Source organism: Eutrigla gurnardus (assembly GCF_963514095.1).
Source record: "Eutrigla gurnardus genome assembly, chromosome: 4".
Classification (NCBI taxonomy): domain Eukaryota; kingdom Metazoa; phylum Chordata; class Actinopteri; order Perciformes; family Triglidae; genus Eutrigla; species Eutrigla gurnardus.
Window position 1 is genome coordinate 28,539,000 of NC_139918.1, and position 22,980 is coordinate 28,561,979.

Sequence of the window (22,980 nt, forward strand, 5' to 3'; positions counted from 1 at the left end):
TGCTTTGTCCCGGTTTGACCCTCAGCTACATGTCATTTGTTCTGGTCCATGTTTTGTTTTTTTTCCTCCCCCCTTCTCCCTGCACCAATCTGCAGAGTCAGGCTGCTACGACATTCTATTATTTAATGCAATATATAATGCTAGCATGATACATTTAGGGAACTTTAATTGACGATGCCTCTGCCAAGAAAGAAAAACAGCAGCATCATTTCTTTTTCGTGCGTGTGTGTGTGTGTGTGTGTGTGTGTGTGTGTTGAAATTGCATTTGTGTCAGCTTTAATCATTTATGCAGTGTTCCAAGAGCCAATATAACTGTTATACAACACACTCGCATTTTGCTGTAGTGAACATTACACAACCCATTTATCTCTTGTTCTCCGTGTGTGTTTCTCTCTGCCAGTTGTTCGGGGCCTTGCTGCGAGGCTGCTGTGCTGACCTCTCCTACCTGAACCTCTCCAAGAACTCCTTCTCTCACAGGTGGGCGCTACGCATGTTTTTCTTTCTTCTGACTCAGCCAAACCGCTCCGGAGGAATTCCAGTCAGGAGGCATGGACCAGAGGGAGCATCCTCATTTATTTTCTCGCGGTAGATTAGTGTTTAGCTCTGGACTTCACTGATGGAATTAGCGTGCGCGCTCTACTCGCCCCCTTAATTTGTTCTGGCTCACTGCATGTGTGTGTGTGTGTGTGTGCAGAATGTGTTCCCATCTGTCTTTTAATGTACACGCGTGTCTGTTTGCTAACAAGTTTTCCATCTGTCAAGCACTTGTTTGCATGCCCATAAGTCTTTTTTTTTTTTGTTGTTGCTATGAATGTGTGGGTGCTTGTGTGCGTCTGTGTTTACCTAGCTAGCAGGCAGAAGGCTCCGGCTCTCATCATGTCGTGTCCCTCGGGAGCCCAGGAGCTTCCCCCTGCTCAGCATATTGCATTACAGAATTACAGAGGAAGAAGTTGGTGAAAAATGAGACTAATTTTAGATGGGAATTATTGTTCCAATCCCCAGGCTCCCACGCTTGCATTTCTCTCTCCCTCCCTCCCTCTCTCGATCTTTTTATATTTGTTGCATCTCTCAATCCATCTTTTACTTTCTGCTTCCGTCTGGCTGCACCTCTTGTTCACCTTTTTTCCCCGCCTTCGTTCTTTATTTTTATGATGTGAATTCTTGCTGGAGCTCAGGCAGATTGAATTTCCCAGCATTCCACCCTCCTCTTTGCCGGAGCTCCATCCATCTTCTCTGTCCGCTTTTATCTTTCCCCTCTCCACGGCTGTGTTTTCTTCTCTTATCCCTCTCCTCTCGCTTACCCCCTCCTTCACTCTATCATCACCATTACTTCCTTTTACTCCCCTCCTTCCTTCCTCCTCATTTTCCGCTTGTATACCTTCTCCTCTTCCTCTCGCCCTCATCACTCCTCTTCCCTCGCCATATCCTCAAACTTTCATCGCCTTTACGGCTGCTCTTCCTCCTCACATCCCCCCCCTCCTCTGCCTCCCTCTCTTCATAGTTCATCCCACTTCTTCCGGTCATGGCTCTTCTGCCATTAAATACTTGCCGGCTCACTGCTGCCGGTCAGGCGGCTGCCGTGTTGTGGTGACAACACGGAGCCACAAACCTGAACCGAGCTGATAAAAACGGCTGCAGCTCATGAATATGGAGCGGACTGCCTCCTTCACCCAACACGCTCACTGGAGTTACACACACACACACACACACACACACACACACATGTGGCGCTTGCTATAATCAATGAGCAGTTCATGTAGATAGTTACACACATGTGCATGTGTGGTAACAAGTTGCTGATACGGCTCCCTGGAGAAGGTTTAGTGAGAGACGCGGTGACAGTATCTGCTTATGCGACGGAAGCCTTTCTGTATCAGCGGAGACCTGACAGGCCGCATGCTAATCATTACAAATGTGTCAAAGAAGAGCTGGTGTTCCTACACGCTGGGAGGTTATCACAATAACAATGACAGGAGCTTGTAATGTAGCACCCTGGTTTCCCCTCCCTGCTATCTTAAAGTCTTCATCTTGGTTTCTCTTTTTGCCTCCCTCCATTGCTCACTCCCTTATGACCTTTTCCATTTTTTACCCTTTCTAACTCAATTTTTCTTCTCCCTTCCTTATCTCACGTTGTCTTTTATTCCTTTCCTCCCGCTATGTACATCTTTGAACCGAGCTAACACGGTTTTATCTGTGCGGGGTTGAATGTCGGAGCATTATGAAAGGGGTGATTGTAGCTGCTATTATTGTCAAGTTACAAAACCCTTAATCAAATGCTGATGGTCTTTAACAGTGCAATCATAAGTCGGTGTAAATCAGTGGTTCATGTGCACAAGGACAATAAGGGCTTCTAGTCACTGGCGCAACATGCACAAAGGAATTTGATGAAGCGGAATAGAAATCGGTGGGGTGTAGTGATTATTCATTATATTCTCAGCCAGTCACATTACTGCTCTCATACCAATTAAACAGCTGTGCCAAACACATGGGCACACAAGAAAGTCGGCTCTGCAATCAGAGAGGAGAGTGCAGAGCAGCTTTTTGGGTTGTGACGTGCCGGAGGTGCAGACTTCCTACAAATACGCTGCTGAAGGCAGCAGGTGATGTGTTGCATCGTGGAGATTAGAGGTCAGTTTAATGATGTGACTTTTTATTTTGAAGGAAATCCTCAGTCTGAATGGAAGTTTTTCTGTATCAAATGAATGAAGTGATGCTAATGATGAGAAATGGTACCACGTAGGGCTTTAAATTCTGGGAAAGAATGGTGTGCTCACGAATTACATTTAAATGTCTAAGTCTCACTTTAGTCTCGAGTAGGGGTGAGCATTGGCAAGAACCTCACGATACGATACGTACCACAATATTGTGATATAAATAAAGATGAAAACACAAGTACCTGTATATGTACATCAGATGATATTGATCAGAGGACAAATTGAGTCAAAACTATTTAATTCAAAACAGCCTCTCCATTTTATTAATTACCATGAAATTCACTGGAATAAATATTGAAAAACAATGAAAAATGATAAAGTACTGCATTCACAACGCGTCTAAACATGAATCTTTTTTTTTTTCTTTGGAGTTGAAAAATCAATATTGTATTGGGCGGCAAAGTATCGTGATATATTGCCGTATCGGTATTTTTAGCCACCCCTAGTCTCGAGTCATGTTGTGTCTTTGTATCGGAGTAAATAGAAGCATGGGAAATAATGTGCCAGTTAAAGTAGAAACTCTTAAAATAGTTAAAGTGTCACAGAAGTTTAAGTGTAAGCCTGAAGAAAGTGGTTGAAGTGTTAGTTGGTGTTTGGCTGAAAGGAGTTCAGGCGTCAGTGGAAGTGTTGGAAGTCGAAGAGCCAGTTGACGAGTCACTTCAAATAAAACCGAACAGAGTTGAATCATCAGTTCTCAAGAGAGAACTCAAATGATCTGAAGCATATATTTGAAATGTATAGGCAAGGCAAATGCCTTGTAAATATTATATATAATCAAATACGCTTCAACATTTGACTTCATAAGAAAGTTTTTTCTTCTTGTATATAAATCAGCAACTGTGCAGAAGTGAAAATCCAGCTGATAGATGAGAGCGTACTTGGAGTGTCAGCAGGATTTAAAATGGTAAAGGTCACTGTATCCATGGTAATACATACTGTACAAACCATCCTTCCATATAGAGAAGTAGACGACACACACAGCGTGGTCAGGGACAGTCATGTCTGCTTGTCGGTCCAGACCCAAGAATTATTGTTGAGTTTTGTCCAACATCCCATGACTGCTCCTCATGTGTCGCCATGACAACAGCTTCACTTTTCAACTGAACTTTTTCCATCACCTCTTACGACAAATAACCCGCAACACGCCATCCTGCGTGTGCTAATCGACGGCGGCTAAGACACTAACATGCTAAAAGCAGAAAGTGAACATGCCGTGAAACACGCTAGCTAATAGTCCGTGTTTTCCTTCGTCATCGTGAGTGTAGCTGGAAGCATCACCGTGCCTAAGTTCGGTCGTCGCCGAGCCGCCAGCACGGCCGTTTCCCTTTATCACTCCATTACTCTGTGATGTGTGTCTTTATTTAGAAGGAGAGCGATTCGCTCCGCCATCTGCTGTTAATCGACGGCGTGGTGCGAGGAAACGAGTCTAATCAAAGCAAAACATGTTGCTTTGCGTTTTGCAGACCGTTTGACATGTTATAGCGGGGAAGCGCACAGCTGGAGCTGATGGCCGCGTTCCATTTATGGAACCGAAACCCTCGTTAGCCAAATCGGATACACCAGTGCTTCTATGGTTACGAGTAAAAATGTCCGCCTTGAGAAAGGGTTTCCATAAAATAGAATAATTATAGAGAATTATAATCTGTCTCTCTTCGCTGTTCTTGGATTTTTCTGGAGAGAGCGACTTCTGCATTGTGCGTTATGGAATGATGAGTCCTATTTAATGCGGTTTTCAAAGTGGCTCATTTCTGAAAGTATACTTGTTTATCAGGACGGGGGTGGGAAGAAATAAAAACGCCGCCTTCTGTGCTGCTAAAGTAAACAAATAGCTGCCAGAAGAGAGAGAGCAGGTAGTTTTCCTGAAAAATAAACCTCATTTTTCTGCAAGATGATTCCCCCCTCCCTTTATCTCATCACTTTCTCCCTCTCTCTCTATCCAGACCTCCCCTCCTCCTCCTCTGCCACCCCTCTGGTATATTATGTGTGCACTGAGGGCTGAAATGGCAGATTGGCTGAGTTCTAAACACAGATCGGAACCCGCGTACTGAATCGCTCCTGCGAACGCAGACAATGGTCCTCTTATGGCTCAGAGGGATGTTGTACATGCACACTGTGCCAGAGTCCTCTGATGGCAGGCTAATGCACTTTATATGCCAGGCAGATGGTTGGATAATTGGCCAGCGTTACCTTTTTCCAACCGGTGGCAGTAATTAATACCAACTTCACCTTTTCAGTGCGTCTGCTTGATATAATGCTGACCCAAATGTCAGCGCCAGCATCTGTCTCCTTTACCCTTCTCTCGCTCTCTATTGTTCCGTCACCCCCTCTTGTCACTTCTCCGCTCGTCTGCTGCAAAAAATGTTCCCGTCACTTCCTATCAGCGTTCCCTCCCGTCATCTGCTGTCTTGTCTCGGTCAGTCTCCTTATCTGATCTCATTTCAGCACCTCCTTTCATTTTTCTGTCCACCTTGCCTGATTACCGGTGCTCTTATCTTTCATGCCTCCACTGCTGATCTTTCCTCCCCACTTCCACACACTTTAAAAAAAAAAAAAAACGTTCCTTTTTGTTTTCCCAGGAAAGCGAGAGATTCTCTGCCGACTTTCCGCCAGTTCTTCAGCTCCGCGTTCAGCCTGACCCACGTCAGCCTGGCCTCGGTGAAAGTCCCTCCGGATTCACTGAGGTGAGTCACTCTGCTCTTCTTGTTTATTTACTATTATTTATTTTGTGCCTCCTCGTCCTCCTGCCAGTGACCCAGAAATCTATCTTGGCGCGCCACGTTGAAGGATGTCTCAATTCCTAAAATGCACCATAAGGAGATAATAATAATTTAACTGGTGTGGCTTTAAAAATGCTGGCTCCGAAATGAGTCTCAATTTGTTAAATGCTTGTTGCCTTGACTCCTCTCGTCTCTTCCTTGCCTCCTCTGCTTGAGGGAGTAACGCTAACGAGGAACACCAAACGAGAAGCTAATTCCTTGACCAGCACAATTGGACGCAAAGTCGATGCAAATAATTTGCCGGGAGGCACAAATGAGGCGAATACTGTCACAGGGAAGAATGTAAACAACCCTGTATTTAATGCAAATCACTTCTAGTGTCTGAACCACAAACGGACATAACGGAGCATCTGTAATTCTTCCAGTAACCTCATTCAGTTTGACCCTTTTGCGTGTGTCATCATTTGTATTGTATATAAGTCCATCAGCAAAAAATCCCCCAAACTACCTTGGGAGGTGATAAGTGATGAATATGCTATTTACAAAATCCAGCTCTAAAGATAAAAAGGTGCAAAATAAACAAATCAATCCAAGAAGCACGTCAAAAGAACTCTCAAAAATCAAGGAGGTCAAGGGACATATTCAAGTTTAAAGAATTCCTGCAGTACAGAATAAATCGGGGAGTTGTGATGGAAAGCTTACGTAATAAAATGTGAAAGGAATACATTTAATGATGTCTTCCTATATACATCAGATGTTCGTGTCTGACATTAGAAATGCACCAATCCAATATGCCACATAGGGAAGTGGCGTCATTAAAATGGTATGGTGGTAACTCTCTGTGCTGAACTAGTATAATATTTGGTATCTGCATCTTGTGGTCGTGTTTGTATTTGCCGCTGCATTCGTGAATCATGAATATTCCAGTTGGCGGTGATCAGCTTTGACCCGTGTGAATCACCCCTTTGTGACGGCCAACTGGCAAACAATGACTTCCTCTTTATCCAGACAACCTCTGGACGGGATGCAGAGTTGGCAAAATAAACTGCACTGAAAAACAGCCAAGAGGATGTTATAGTGCGCTGCTATTGCGTGATAAAGATGAATAGACTGTTGTTGAAGCCAGAACAAAGTTTGTTGCTGTATTATAATGTTTAATGATGTTGATGAAGCCAGTAGGTGTAGACGCAGGTCTTACAAGATGCTTAAAGCCTAATTGGAATATTATACAGGGGCTTGAAATGATTAATGAAATTAATGCGTTGCTCTGAAAACAATATTATCATTTCTGTCGTGCATTCCATGAACGCATGGGTGTAAATGAAACACGCATAATAAGCCCATTAAGAGATGAAATGCTGTAAATGAACCCGATACGGAGGCGTTTCCTCGTTGTAATGTTAGAGCCCGTGTTGCAGCTCTATGCCCACGTAAATGTGGAGACCTGTTTATCTGTAGATGCTTCACGATGTAACTCATTTATATGAAGCGCATTATTATACAGCGTCCACCTCTTTTCAATCGTGTTCCCAGACCGTTTTTTAATGATGCTGCATCGCCGTGGCAACGAGCGTTTGTGCTGCTGACGGTGTTTAGTCATTCGTTAACGGATGAATTCCCACCTGGGTGAAAAACGCGTCCACTTGTGCGGCCGTGAGGTGCTTCTTTTTCTATAGTATTGTCTAAATGACACACAGGAAGGATCACCGCTGATGGCTTTTCCAATTGTATATCTAACCCTCAGTAAACCGCTAGAGAGCAGATGATGTAAAAATCCTCCCAGGTTTCATTGTGTCAGGGTTGAACTCTAAAATAGCTTATGCCATATGGAGTGGAGTTTTCATCCAACCCATCGGTGAGATTTAATCATCAAGGCTTACACTTGGGTTCAAACGCTGTTTCCACAGCGGAGTCGTTCTCTATTATGTTGGTAGACTGGCCTTCAATAAGAGGACATGGATTGATGCCCTCCTATTGGCTGGCGTCCGCCGTGCTGACGTGTCTTTGTGCAGGACTTCAGGAAGCGGCTCAAAGAGCGGCTGAACAAAACAAAAAAAGTTTTTCCCATCGGAGAATAGATGGATTGTCACTCCATTTACAGTTTTTTTTATTTTTTGGTGCGTAACCCGCTGTTAGCTGCTCAAAGCCAAAAAAAACAAAATCAATAGCGGAGTAAACTAAGCAAACTGCCAACAACAATAGAGATGATTGCTTGCTGCATGATGGCTCCGAGCCAAGATGGACAGAGTGGACTCCCCACTTAGCACTTCTCCTCGTTACCTCCTCATGGTGCATCACTCTTAAACGTGGATTCGTTGCATGAGATCAACTTCCAGCAGAGCCTTGATGTGCAAATGGAGTTTTGTTCTCGTATCCAGCTGGGCTTGGTGTGTGTGTATGTGTGTGTGTGTGTGTTTGGCCACTTCCCCTGAATAAGTATTGAACATTTTTGGGTTTCTTTTTTAAAGGTGATTTCCTGTGAGGAGGTAGATCTCTTTTTTTTTTTTAAGCTACTTTTGCGTAAATCCTTTAAGATGAGCTCTCAAACTTTGAGGTGTGCAGAGGAGAATGTGGGTGGGGGAGGGGCAGGATGATCTGTTCAGGTTGCTGGAGGGAGGATAAAGAAGCTGTTGGAATTATGTGTGATTGATATTTCTTTCTCTGTTGTTTAATTTTCTATATTTGTCATTTGCCACATGCCTTTGTCCATTAATTGTGCTTTTTTTCTCTCCATTTCTTATCTACCTATAATTCTGTTCTCGCCTCTCTTTCCTTATCTGCCTTTCCATAAATCTCTCCAATCTCCTCCTCTCTTTCTCCCCGCTTCACCCCCCCGCTCTGTCTCTCTTTTCCCATGCTGCCCCGCCTGTGGTTTCCTTCAGGGCTCTGTTCTTAGGTCTGTCCAATAACCCTCATATCTCTGATTTACACCTGGACATCAGCAGCTGTGAGGTATGCTCCGTTAGTCTGTGCTGATGGTTTATTCCCCTCGCCCTCTTTGGAGATGCATGTCCGTGGCCATCCCGTCGTGTCTCACTCCTCGCTGTCTTCCTCCCACAGTTGAGGTCAGCGGGCGCCGGGGTGATTCAGGAGCTGTTTCCTCGAGTTGCCTGTGTGGGGACTTTAGATATCTCTGATAATGGTGAGAGACGCTTCTGCACACGCCCGCGCAGGATGCACTTAGCTGGTCCGCTGTTTATTTTCAGATGAGGACACATTCCACATTTAAAGTATTTCAAACTCTTGTGATCCCCTCCGTGATGGTTTGGACGCCAGCATGCACCGTTTTCCATTTGAAATGCACGAATGTGAATCTCAACATAATCTGCACATTATATGCCACAAACTAAAGTGGCTCTCCGCAGAGAACAGTCGTTGCTTCTGCTGTTCCAGGAGGAGCGTTGACATGATGATGTCAGAGTGATGTCATCAACGTTATCATGTTATATACGTTATTGCAAAAACTTGGCTACACAAGCTAAAAGAAAGCTACTGGGTTGCATTTCTAGAATCGTAGGAGTTTGGCCCATTCCTGACAATATATCAGCGTTTATCAGCCTCTGCTGCACAGATTTTGACCGTTCTTTTAAACTTTATCGACACATACAATCATCAACCTCTGCATTTAACCCATCCTCAGCCTTAAGGAGAAGTGGGCCAGAAAGTAACTTGGGGTTTAGCTCAAGGAAACTTTGACATGCAAATCCACTGGATCGAAACCTTGTGATTAATAAGCGTCCTGCTCTAACCCCGGAGCCACAGGCCCAAAGTCATAGACGTGCATTATTAAGTAGTTGGAGTACCCTCGTTAAAGCGTGACACTAAATGAGAGTCCCACTAGCTTTTAATATTCAAAAGTCATTTTAAAAATGAATATCCCAACGTTTTAACAACCACAACAAGAATTCAGTCAGTATGTATGTATGTGTCAAGGAACATGTTTAATTAATTAATAAACATACATGATCATTAAAGCTTAGTCAACAGCACCAAACACTGAGGAACAAAAACTTGTAGTACAACTACTATACTATCATGATGTTCAATATACTACAAGTGTTTCAGGAGTTTGGAGCTAAACTCACAGCCATGAAAGTTTATTTAACCATAGATATTTTTCGCTCTCTGAATGAGGCATTTAAGTCTCTGTGGCTGAAATGTCTCCCCATGGTTTCCACTTGAGCTATTGAAAATGTGAGTGGGTGTGAGTCTGTATGGGGGGGGATAATTAAGAGTATTTCAGCATTTCAGTGGGCAGGGAGATTTTGTTCCAAAATGGACCCTGAGATGAAAAAGAAAACTAGCTTTCAAAGCACCTGGCAGAGCATCTGATGAGTCACTGGCGTGACAGCCCAGAAATATTGTGTCGTTAAGAAATGACTTGTTTTAGTTTGATTCGACGTTTCACATCTCATCCTGTTTGTCTAATATTAAACGGATAGTTTGGGTTTTTTGAAGTGGGGCTGTCGGAGGTGCTTATGCACCGTCGGTGTATTACTACATTAGATGGAGGTCAACAAAAAACAGACAGGAGTACAGACACGGGAGCAGATCAATGTACTGCTGTGGACGAGGGCAGCAGCAAAACGTATTACATTGCTGTCTGACAGGAAAGCTGCTATAGTCATCTCTCTAAGCCACCGGTCGAAGGAGCGATTGATCGGCGACTTCCATGTTCTGGAAGGTAAAGTCCGTGTTTTCAGAGGAGTCTTTGAAGAGAGTAGTAGAACCACTTCAGTTATCTACAGACTGAGCTGTCGGACGTCAAGGTAAAGGGCTGAAAATATTCTAAATGTATTTCTATAGAGCTTTTCTAGTCTTTCCAACCACTCAAGCCTCTTTGAACTACATCGAGTCTACATTTACCCATTCACACACACAGAGAGGCTGCCATGCAAGGTGCTTCCTGCCCACCAGGATCTAATCTCATCTAACGTTCAGTATTTTGCCACTGAGGCATGCTATAAGCACTGGAGGAGCTGGGGATCGGACCACCTGATTATTCCAGTGGTTGATTATGTTTTGCTTCCCCCCGTCCACAGCAGTACATTGCTTTGCTCGTGTGCCTCTACTCTTGTCTTGCCATACACCGACTCTTGCTAATTATCTCACCTCAAAACATCCGATGTATCTCTTTAACTCTCTTAAAGTTTCATGCTCGTTCTCTTTGGTATGAGGAAGATGTAATTAAACATCTCCTTGGAAGCGAGTTTTCACCGAGCCTCCGGAGAGCGTAGCGTTGCTGGCGTTGCACTCATACTCCCGCAATGCGTTGTGTTGTGTTGTTTTGTGTGCAGGTTTGGATGCTGATTTGCTGGCCGTCATCCCAGCGTTCTCCAGGCACCCCTCCCTCAAACACCTGATGCTGGGGAAGAACTTCAACATCAAGGGCAGGTACGGTCCACGCAGGCAGCCGACACTACAGATGGTTTTGTGAAGACGATGCTGCTGATGAATGTGTTTTTTTATTCCCCCCCTCTTCCCCTCCGCCTCCTCAGGGTGCTGGAAGAAATTCTGCAGAAACTGGTTCACTTGGTGCAAGAGGAAGAGTGTGTGAGTTGGAAATATTATGTAACGTATTGTACACGGATGCACCGCCCACACACACCACGCAGATTTGTGGCGCCACGCACAAACACGCACTCGTCGCCGTTTAAATTCTCGTTTCGGCGTTCATGTGCATTTAAGTGCCGTCTCCCACCTGCCACACACACACACACACACACACACACACACACACACAGGCCTCATGGTGTCTATGTGCTCGGCAGAAGATTCATTTGGTTTCAGTGTATTCAGAATGCTCCCGGCGCTCTCTCCACTCTGCAGATCCAGCATGACAAGTAGCGTACTCAATTATTTACCACTGTTGATGGTGATCGCTCACAATGATGCTCTTCTGTGGGACGACTGTGTGCAAGCACACTCACCGATCACAGACGGGGTTTAGAGTTTTAGGGAAGTACACAGAGTTTGTCAGAGATTGACCTGCTCATTAACTCGACGGTTAGCTTAGAGAAAAGAGTGGAAGCTGCTGCCTCAAAGGTGATCAAATCCACCAACCAGCATCTCTAGCTAACTAATGTTGTGTTTGTTTGAGCTGCACAAAAACCCTTCCTCCTTCCTTCCACTCTTTATTCTAGCCTGAGCTAACCAGCTGCTAGCTCCAGCTTCATATTTAGCATACAGACATGAGAGCTGCCTCCCTGTAGAGCTAGTTTAATACAGAGGACAGTGCATTATCGAGCAATTGTGGCTTGGAATTCATTACCGGGGTTTTTGATTTCAGAAAGTGATGAAATGTTTAGTTGAGCTACTGAATGTATTAGCTTGTGTTGTTTGTCGTGTGGTGTATTGTGTTGATTTTTTGTTATGTTGTGAGTATGTATGTTTTTGTTTGTGTCGTATTTTTGATGTACTGTGAGGATGAATGTTACGGATATTAGACTTGTAGTTCTCGAGACCGGTCTTGGTCTCGAGACCGGTCTCAAGACCGCTTTTTCGTGGTCTTGGTCTTGTCACGGCCTCGACAGTCTTTGGTCTCGGTCTTGTCTCGGTCTCGGGTCTCTCGGTCTCGCAATGTCTCGGACTGGCAGCGCGGTCTCGAAGGGAATGTAACCTATCCAGGCAGGCAAGGACAGTTTTTTTTTAAAATACAGCTATCATTATACGCCCCCTTCAAGTACCAATCACATACATTTTGTGACACAGACGGCGGCGCTTGTCCTCTCACGCTTCCCCTCCCTCCTCCTCCCCCCTCCCCCCTCTGAAGCCTCTGAAGCACGGTCAAGATCTATGAAGGAGGACGCAAAATGTCGGCGAATTCGTCAGTCATCAGGTTCGGTTTTACAGACCATAAAGAGATTGTTTGCCAGTGGGCAATGGCCTATGCCATTTCAGTGATGCTGATATTATAATATAATAATATTTAGAATTAACATTTTATCTACAAATTAAGGAAAATTTAAATTGGTGACATATTTCCAATTCATTAGACTTTTTTTTTAAGGTGCAGGGTGGTGTTGGGGGCTTGTTATTTTGTTAGATGACTTTAGGACTATAGTCATGTCAGTCCTTAACAGCACTCAAGAGTCAATCCTCAAATAGTGTAGTACGGTGTGGTCATGCAATTGCTACACATATTAGATTTTTAGTCAATTGATGAAAACATTTATAGTGAGTTCACACACAAGACATGTACTGTCACTGTATTATTGTGCCTGTAGTTGAAATAATACATTTCTCATATACTAAGCAGCTGAACCCAATATGGTGCTTATGTTCTACAACTCATGCAAAATGGCAAAAACAACTTTTTTTTTTGGTCTCGGTCTCGGTCTCGGTCTCGAGCTGAACTGGTCTTGGTCTTGACTTGGTCTGTCTTGGTCTTGGTCTTGGTAGTGTCTTGGTCTTGATACTGTCTGGTCTTGGTAGTGTCTTGGTCTCGGTTTAGGCGGTCTTGACTACAAGTCTAACGGATATATGTAATCCATTTTATGTAACAATTAAAGAGACCCCAAGAAGAATAGCTACTGTCTAAGACAGGCAGAAGCTAATGAGGATCTTTAAAACTAATTCAAACTTTTCAAACTATTGATTTAAACCGAGCAGGGACTTCACATAATGTGTTATTTGTTGCCATTAGCAATTCAAAAGGGTTTTAATGGAACGGATCCAATGTTTTTAAATAAGTTGGTTCATTTCCCCTTGTGGTCAAACGTTGTAATGTGCAAGAAGACTCCGTTCACTACAGTTCATAGTAGATACGTCCCTGATGGAAAAAGTAATGCTCATAAAAGTTTTGTGAGAATAAGAAGTTGATTATTACATCTGCATAAGTAGGTTGATTTCAGAAAAACCCAATAATACAAGAATGTGGATGAAAATCAGGTTGTAAAACTTCAACACCACCCGATATTTAGAAAAATAAATCCTCACATTTATTTCACCCTTTAAAGTCCTTATTTCCACGTCATCATCCACCCTCCATACTCTACTCTACTATTTCTCTCTTCCTGCCTCCTCCAGGCCCTGCAGTCCCTCTCTCTGGCCGACTCGAGGCTTCGCCAGCGGGGGACGGTGCTGGTCAACGCTTTGGGCTCCAACACCTGCCTTCGCAAGGTCGACCTGAGCGGGAACCTCCTGGAGGACTCCGGGGCAAAGATGCTCAGCAAAGCCCTGCAGATCAACACAACACTCAGGTGTGTGTGATTTAAAAGGGAGCCTAGGAGGGATTTCATGGCAGATCAGAGAACGTTGTTACAAAGCAGGATAATGAAGAGGGGGGAAAAAGAAGATGTGTTAGACAGATGAAAGAATAGCGTCAGAGTGAAAATGAATATGTTGGGTATGGTTTGAGGAGAGGATATAGTGAGGTCGCTGAGAGGCAGAGCTGCGAGTTCAGTGCTTCAAAGATAGAGGGAGAGGAAAGTGAACCATGTAGGAGAGATAAGATGCTAACGCAGAAGAGTTGGGGGGATAGCGAGGAAAAGGAGAGGAAATGGCCTTCCGGCGTACAATGTATTACTGCAGAAAAGAAGAGAACGAGTGAAGACGTGTGTTTTGGAGGAGGAGGAGGAAAGGATGGAGCCGATGGAAACACTTGAGATAGGCAGAAAGAGTGAGGGGAAAGCAGGGCAGGAAAAAGGAGGGGGGGGGTAGGATGGATGTATTTAGAAGGGGAAATGGACTAGAGAGGGAGAAAGTTATGAAGGGACGGGAGAGGGAGACCACCTAAGGAGCCAGGATTTGGGTCTAGCTGATTGAATTTCTGGGGCAGAGCGAGTCGAGGGAAGGAGGAGAGAGAGCGAGATGGTGGGTGAGAAAATGACTGATATATTAAAAAGAGGAGGGAGACAGTGTAGGTGGAGAACGTGCATGGTGAAATAACAGAAGCTCATTAGGTGCACAGCAGTTGCTCATGCATTCTTAATGTTGTGATATGGACTCATTCTATGCATGTAGCACGGAGGAAAACGCAGACAAATGTCTTGTTAATCCATCTGTGATGTGTTTGTGCAGCTGCCTGGGTCAGATACATACAGTAACTCCTGTCTGTGCCCTGTGTGTGTGTCTCTTTTGGGGAACATCAGAAGGTGACTCATCTTCTTCCTCTTCTCCCTCCTCTGTGTGCCTGTCTCCCCCTCTTTTCCTGCTGTTTTGATCCCTCTCAGGAGTGTGACGTGGGATCGCAACAACACCACAGCGACAGGCTTCCAAGATGTGGCGAGAGCACTGGAGCAGTAAGACGAGCACACCACACGCCACAAAGAAAAAGAAAAACATGTTTGAAGAGGGGCTGCACACACACACACACACACACACACACACACACACACACACACACACTCACTCCCATATGAAAGGCAGATAACCATCTCTGTACAATGTTTACTATTACACAGCGTTTCATCACTCCTGTGACGCGCACGCCAGTCAAACTGTCATTTTTTCCCCGTGTTTGCAGCAGAGAAGGTTTTGTGTGGGTTAATTTGCATATTAGGGAATTTGAGTAACTGTAGTAAGAGCCGCGGGTGTTTCCTGTTTGTTCTTGTTAACATCACAATTGTTCCTGTTTGTTACTGCAAGGGTAATATTATCTTGTTTCCCCCCCCCGCCCCCCCCCCCCCCGCCCCCGCCCCCCCCCCCCCCCCCCCCCCTCTTGCTCTTCCTTCCATCTCCATTAGCAACTTTACCCTTCAGTACATGCCCCTCCCCCTCAGTGATGTCACTCAGGCGTACCGCGGCGCCCCAGAGAAGACGGACCAAGCCCTGACAAAGGTGGGAGGAGCTTTTTTTTTTTTGTTCCTTCAGTTTGGCGATGTCTAAATTTGTCGTGGCAGGTAATAAAAAGTCCTTATGATTCCACTCCCTTTCAATAAGGACGAGGAAGAGATATTTACTATTAAATGTGATGGATTCAAATTCAAGCCTCGGGTAAAAAGAAAGTATAAATATTACAGATGTCATAATGACAATTTATGTAACGCACTTGGACTTAAACGCCCGACCATCGTGCTCATTATTTTGTTTATTTTTTAGCATTTGCTGCTTTTATTTGTCTAAAATTGGATATTTTTGGGTTTCGCTCTGTTGTATAGACAAAGAAGTTTCCTGACATTTGTTAGACCAAATGATTAATTAATAAAATAATTTGCAGGTTAATCTAATGAAAATCTGTTGCAGCCCTAAAGACACATGTTCACTAGCTGTTTGGGTGAATCGTCTCGACACCAGGATGCTGCAGGTTTCACTTAAAGTGGTAAACTCGTTAGTCAGAGGTTTAATTCATGTAGATTTTCTTCTAGCAGCTGCATGCTGAAAAAACAGGCAACACATCACTGTTTTCCATGTTGCATGAAATGCAGCTTCTCCAGACAGTTCACGTCAACCTGAGAACATCTGTGGCTCCGACGGTGGCGATTCTCCCCGTGTGCGTTCTGTCATTTTAAGAACCGGCGCTGTAAAGTGATGGATCTCTTCTTACAGCTAACATGCTGCTTTTTCTTGCTGCACCACTCAGATGTGCTCAGAATATCGATGTCGGTGCCCACTCACATTTCTTGAACATTGTTCCCCGTCTCTTCGTGTACGCTCTGTGTTTGCGATACAGCCAATGAAAACGTTTAATTTCAAGCCACATTTGCATTAAGCGGTAACCTCCTCCTCATCGGCATGACGGTGACATTTCCTGACAGCCAGACAGCAGCCGACAACAAAGACACAAAAGAGGTGTCTGCAGACAGCAAACATTAGCTTGGATACGTCTCATATTTAGCACCATGCCTTTGTTAAAATCTATAAACAATTTCAATAAATGGGCTTACTCACGTCGCTAGACAGGAAAAACAAATTACCATTTTAGATGCTGAATGGTGTCATTTTTGTTGATAGCAGCCAACCGCTGGCTAAATGCTGTTTGTCACTTAGCTTGGTGTATTTGGTGTATTAGGTGTATTTGTGATCTCCAGAAACATAAAAAAACAATATATTTTCTTACTTTGGTTTAACATATTCTGACTGTAGGGGCTTTCTAACATCAGAGATGGATTTCTGATGGTATTAGCCTAATGGATCGTTTTCTGGTTCTCATCTAACGAGCGTTATCTGCAGCATGCGAGGCTTTTATTTGGGTTAGGGTTGTTGTTCGTGTGCACATTGTTTGCAAAGCCCTTGATTCCATCTTTCTTTTATATAAGACGATTAAGCCGCGAACACTTCCTCCTGCTGAGTCAAGAAAATAAATCAAAGGCATCCGGGGCTTTTTTTTTTTTTCGGGAGGGGGATCAGAAATCTCTTCGCTCTCCTTATTACCATGCAAATGGACTCGTCTCCTGTCTCCGGCACACTGTGCTTTGTAAACACCTGTCATCCTCACCTCTCCTCTCTCTTATTGTTTGTTTTTTCCGTGTGTGCGCTCGCTGTGTGACAGATCCAGCGTGCCCTGCTGAGGAACAACCAGACTCAGCGTTTCTCCCAGAAACAGGCTCTCCGGCTGCACCAAGGCCTCGTCACCAGCACCGCCGAACAGGTGCGTGTCTGTCATCTGTGCAAAAACAAGTCAAGGTTTCTTGGTCTCTGATGTGTATTTTTAACCGATCCGTTTGTGTGCGGTTTGCGTGTGTTTTTGATGCGTGCGTAGGTGATGGAGCGGCTGTGTGTGAGGGTGCAGCAGCAGGTGTGTGTCCTGAAAGGCTGCGAGGAAGGAGAGGAGGTGCAGACGGCCCGACAAATCCTCAAAGAGGCCAGGGACTCCAGAGCTGTGAGTGGACTCCATTTCTTGTGTGTGATTCAGACACATGAAGTATTATGTTCCATATTTTAACCAGTGGTATCAGATGACTAAACCACCTTTACTCAAGTACTGTACTTCAAAGGGCCATCATAGTTTTATATGTACAATGCATGGCATGGCTTCTTGTGAAAAGGCTCATATAAATCCTCGGATATTTATCACCTGACTGCATTTCCTCTCAGCTCTACTAGGCTTTTTATAGCTTTTGTTTTTGGCTCCTTGTTTTGGTTTTCGAGCCCACAATTTGACTGCTTTGCTTTGTTCTCCCGCTCCCTCCAGTGTTGTTTTCAGCCAAAGCAGACGGCTGTTTTCAACTAAAAAGCTCATAAACCCACCGGATGCCCATCATCGAGTGGCAGACTATGTTAGCGACTAGCTGGTGAACATATTGTTGCATTTAGCAGCTGAAGAGTCAGATATTTTCCTCAGAAGTTGGTAGAGACGAAAACGGAGCTAGAAAGAGAGCAAATATTATTTTAAGTGTACTTTACATGATTGAAGTTCCATTTAAGGTACTTAATACTTCTCAACATTTCAGTGTGAATTATTGTAGATCTCACTCCTACTTTTACTTGAGGCCACAGGGATCAATTATTATGCTGACTGAGATTTCACCCTTTATAAAGGGTTAAAAAGTTGTAACTAATGACATAGTAAATGGTTAATTAACCATCCACTTAGATCTATATATAACAGTAATCAGAACAACTTGTAGGTGTCCAGGTTGTGAGTCAGACCACCACATGAGACTGTGGACGTGGTTTAGGTCTCAGTTTCAGGCCCTTTACATTCCTAATTAATAGTCGAGTCATGAAATCCATTAACAAAAGTTAACGATAAAGTTGAAAGGATACTTGATTTAGAGTTGCATTGACCATATTTATATGTGACGTTTTATGCATTTATGTATATTTAAGTATTAAGTGGAAGCCTGGAAGTTATTAGTGTTTCAATTTTAAGTAAAGAAAATTAATTACAACTAGAGATCAAGAACCTTGAATAAATACAGTGGTTTGAGGGAGAAGTATTCACAGCAATATAAAAAAGATATAAGAGAGGAACTAATCACCGGTTTAACTTCCTAACACTCGCTCTGAGCAGCTTATTATATATATCATTAAATGTGCTGTTGGCAAGATCTTCTTTTAATGAAAGCAAGTGTTAAATCTTTATTTCCTAATTTATATTGTGTGTTTAATATGCAAATATCCAATAGAGATGACAATAGGATAGTAAAAGGATAATATTTAGAACTTTTGACAGTTGATGATGACTTCAGGATAGTTTTTTCAGGATTCTTCCAGGAGGGTGATTAAAAAATAATAATAATAAAAAAAAAAAGGTTTGTGTGGACCCATGCTTGTAATTATAGTCGTTAGAAAGAGAATCGGACAAGACAATTGCAATCTGTGCATCGCTGCAACATGAGAACCGACAGAAAATACAAACCCACATGGCGAAGGTTGCCATGACAGCGCAGACACACGGGTAGTTTAATTTCAGCTCAGCGTGAGTCTTTTCTGCACTCTGCTGTCATTCGCTGTTGTCTGTTTCAAACATTTCCGGCTGAAAAAGGTGCAGGCAGGCTGATATTCAACCACAGTGTTCTGTTGGGAGCTGCAGAATAATACGAGCGATCAGTAAGGAGTACTCTTCTATCCGCTAGGCTCATTTACGCAGTATTTAATGCCATAGGCGCGACCGAAATTGGCGATGCACACACACCTTTTTTCTTTTGTCACTTGGATTAAGCGGTTGGATGTTTTTCTGATGAGATATCCACTAAATACACGTTTCACCTGTAATAGTCACGTACTGTCCAACACTTCACAGGAGAGGAGAACTGCCTCCTGTCAGCTCTAATTAGACTAATGACTGTGGGTTGCACATCAAAGGAGAGCAGGTGGAGCAGCGCTCCCCGTTTGGAGCTGTTTTTCTCTGTGATGAAGCCGAGCTTAAAGCTCAGCGGCTGCAGCTCCAAATACTGATAATGAAACGCAGGTAAAGCAGCAGCTGGTGGCTATTTTTAAGAGCTAATGACAAGACAACGTGCGTGATTAACACATATCGAGCTCCAGAGTCAAGACTTTTAAGTTTCTTGTTGCTTAAAGTCATAATAATAAGGCTGACAGTTTTCTCACTTTCTAATGAGCAAAGTTGAGGGAGACTGAGGAGAGATTTTTCACAACCTGGCAACCCAAAATGTGTTAATGGCTTTTAAACAAAAATGATCAATGATAATGATTTCACCCACACAACGTATGACCAGCTTCTAGAATAGGATGATTTGTTTTCCTATAACCACACATTAATAATAATGATAATCTAACGGTATTATGCATAGATTGGGCTCACTTTCAGCTAGGTGAGAACCTACCTGACTCTAACCTCTCCTCTTCCCCGCCCTGATGTGTGTGTCTGTGTGTGCATCAGCTGTATCCCTCCCTGTGCGAGTTGGCCCACGTGTTGTCGGTGGACGGCCCCGTCAAACAGCGACTGGACACCCTGGCTGGAGAACTGGCCAAGGCTGCTGACAAAGAGCTGCAGGTGAGTCAGCGATGGGGCCGTGTTCCTAATCACAGACAACAGCCGTTCCCCCAATGCATCCATACTTTGAACAGTGGCGCAGCTCCGGACTGGTTGCATTTAAATTGCCCCATTAATAGCGTGGGACTGTGTGCGTGCAGCACGGGTGCCCTGACTTCAAAAGAAATATAGCATTTAAATTCACAGGGAACAGTTTAATATGTTCTAGTCGGCTTCTGCTCCCATTGGGATTCAGTAGCACAATGCAGTCGAGTGATTAAAAAAAAAAAAAGTACCACACCCCCGAGGAGGAACGTGGGGCGCTTTCTGTTGGATTTCAACTAACGTGAGCAGCATTTACATTTTTGTTTGTGCTTTCCGCTCGCAAAGGTCAAGATCAATATGCAATAATTCAGGTCATGCACAAATCTCCCAACTTTGGAGTGAAACCGGTAAAGTTGGATGTGGAAGACGGTGAACGGATCATCTGAATTGTTAATAGTTTATACATAGATGAATGAATTGCTGCAATGCACATAAATAAAAGATGACGACGAGCCAGAGAGAAGGAGCTGGATGGAAATCTAAGCGAGCAGATAAAGAAACTGTGCATGAATAATGAAATCCTTTTGGAACAAAAGAAACAAATTGGGTTTTTGTTGAGAATGTGTTTAAAAAAGAATGATTCCTGGTTCACCTGTGCAGGTGGTGGTGGACTCGATGGTGTCGCTGTGCCGCGAGCTGTGTCCGATGTCCTGCTCGGCCGCCGAGAGACTCAGCACGCCTCTCTCCTCCATCTCCGAACAAGTGTCGATCCCTCGCGCCGCCATCCACAACGCCCTGATGGAGAGAGCGGCCGAGGATATCAACAGAGCCCTGGAGTAAGAAAGAGAGCCGGAGAAACATCAACTTTCAGTTAGGATGCTGATTTTTAATTGTTAACTCCTTTGCTGTGCTCTTCTCAGGGAGGTCAAGTTGTCTGTGGTCTCCTATCTGACCAACTCCATCGTGGATCAGATTCTCCAAGAGCTGTACACCACCCATAAAACCCTGGTACTGGTAATACCGCTTTTCTGCATGACTTCTTTGTAGAAATGTAGAACAAACGTGTTTGAATCTGGAATCTCTTCACAGCAAAGACGATTTTAGGATCATCGGCTGCACGGGATTTGATGGTATTTAAATCTTATGATCCATCGTTACAGACATAGAGCGAGTCGTCCTCCTGGCGGAAGATCGGATGTTCGATTCCCGGCTCCTCCAGTCCTTGGGCAAGATACTGGGTGTGAATGTGTGTGAATGAGTTAGATTATTAGATCCTGATGGGCTCCTCTGCCATCAGTGTATGAATGTGTGTGAATGTGTCAACGTAGACTTGTAGCGCAAAGAGCCTCGAGTGGGCGGAAAGACTAGAAAAAGCACCGTATAAATGCAAGTCCATTTACTTTAAAGTCCCGGTCGGCAAGTCCGGCGGATTGAGGTCACTCTGTCAGATTTTGAATGTTTCCAACTCTCAGGCTCCTCCCCCACGACCACCGAGCTCCTCCCCCTCGACTTCGTGCCCTTTGAAATCCCTTAGATCACGCCACCTTTGAAACGCCGGTCCGATGTTGACTCTGGTTTTATCACTTTTTCCTTCTTTTCCACCGGTGTTTTCTTTTCCTTGGTTATTTTGGATCTCCTTATTTCGGTTTTTAACCAGGAATTGGAAGCTTGTTGCTACTTCCCTCCACCTCCCCCCTGTGATAGTGGAACGACCCGAGGGGGGAGGGGCTCTGTGTGTGCACGAACACAGCCCTGCGTGCTGATTGGACAGGATGATCCGGGCGCTGTCGATCTTTGCAAAACAAACAACAGGCTCTACGTGCACGTAGAGGCACTTTTTTTTCTAAAACAGATTTATGTTGTTCTATCGGAGCATAGTGTCGGCTTCAGTGAATATGATCAAAAAATGTTGCAGACTGGGAATTTAACGAGACGTTGCTGGTCACCTGTCTTATGTCGGGAAGAAAGTGAAGACGTGTATTTCAAATCTGCATTCTCAAAGGCGTCCTGGGAGGAAAAAGATCAAATCTGTGGAAATGTACGCCGACTCACAGAAGCACCACCCTTACATCGATCCGAGCTCCCTTCCAGAAGGGCTTTAGCGGTGATTGACAGGATGCCCACGTCCTCTCTGCCTCGGGGCTTCTTCTCCTTGCTTCCACTCTTTGTAAAACAGCGTCCGCTGTTTCCAAATCTAATTTATGTTATTTCTGCTCACCAAAAAAAACAACATATTTGTATTGTTTCCATATATAAGCATAACCCATGAGTAACCTGCTGCTGCTTCAACAGGTTCACTTACTGATTCAGTCCGGTGTGTTTGCATAGACATCATGATTCATTTCATTTTGGGAGTCAGTGTTTCTTTACCACCATGAGTCATTGATTTATCTGGACAAACTGCATTTTAAAGCATGGTGTCTGCTGTGGAATACATCAGTGTGCTTTGAACGCATTTTGTTTTTATGATGGCACACATTATCGATAAAGATGTTACCAAGCTGCATCAGCGCCGCGGTGTCGGCCCCAGAAATGCCAAAAGTCAACGAGAAAATTGCAATGATTATGGATCAATTTAGTTGAGAATCAATGGCGGTGCAAATTGATGATGAGTATTTGTGTGCGTTAAGGACACGATTAGATCCCGCAGGTTTATTAAATCCTCCAAGTGGGAAAAAGAGGAGGCAAAAATAGACTTCTGGCAATAACGCTGCCGGCCCCGCTTCGTTTTGCATTCCATACACTTCCTCCGCCGTTACATCTCATTGTCCTTTCTCTGTGTTGCTGCAGTGCGAGTTTAGTCCTCTATCATCCTTCGCTTCGCTTTGATTATGAAGATAGTGTTTTATTCATATTCTCCGTGGGCTTTGCAAACTTGAGCAAAGTGAGCTTTTTCTGTACAGGGAGATGGACGCACTCCTTCTGTGAGATTGTGCTGAGATGTATGTCGTTGCATGTGTTCTGATGTGTGTGTGTGTGTGTGTGTGTTGCATCAGCTGCGGCAGGTTTCTCAGGCGAAGCGCTGGGACGACGTCGGGACGGGCCGACGCACAGTCAGACATTCCAGAATAGTCGAGTCTCTGGATTTCCCCGATGAGGACTTTGGCGTCAACTTGGGAATAGTAAGTATGTCTGAGAACACGCTGCTCATAAGTGTCTATAGTAAAAGGCACACATGTACTGT

At 44.1% G+C, this 22,980-nt stretch overlaps 1 protein-coding gene across 5 annotated transcripts in view; it reads left to right on the forward strand.

Moving 5' to 3' along the window:
- Positions 1-22,980, forward strand: part of carmil3 (capping protein regulator and myosin 1 linker 3) — a 71,795-nt gene that overhangs the window by 38,047 nt on the left and 10,768 nt on the right. For all 5 annotated transcript variants that reach the window (XM_084007665.1, XM_084007663.1, XM_084007664.1 and 2 more), the window contains exons 15-29: positions 401-477; positions 5,291-5,395; positions 8,314-8,383; positions 8,492-8,573; positions 10,729-10,825; positions 10,930-10,984; positions 13,460-13,632; positions 14,605-14,673; positions 15,118-15,211; positions 16,863-16,961; positions 17,073-17,192; positions 19,659-19,772; positions 20,457-20,632; positions 20,717-20,804; positions 22,793-22,918. In XM_084007665.1, coding sequence (XP_083863791.1) covers positions 401-477; positions 5,291-5,395; positions 8,314-8,383; positions 8,492-8,573; positions 10,729-10,825; positions 10,930-10,984; positions 13,460-13,632; positions 14,605-14,673; positions 15,118-15,211; positions 16,863-16,961; positions 17,073-17,192; positions 19,659-19,772; positions 20,457-20,632; positions 20,717-20,804; positions 22,793-22,918 — 1,545 coding nt within the window. The remainder of the gene's footprint in view (positions 1-400; positions 478-5,290; positions 5,396-8,313; positions 8,384-8,491; positions 8,574-10,728; positions 10,826-10,929; positions 10,985-13,459; positions 13,633-14,604; positions 14,674-15,117; positions 15,212-16,862; positions 16,962-17,072; positions 17,193-19,658; positions 19,773-20,456; positions 20,633-20,716; positions 20,805-22,792; positions 22,919-22,980) is intronic.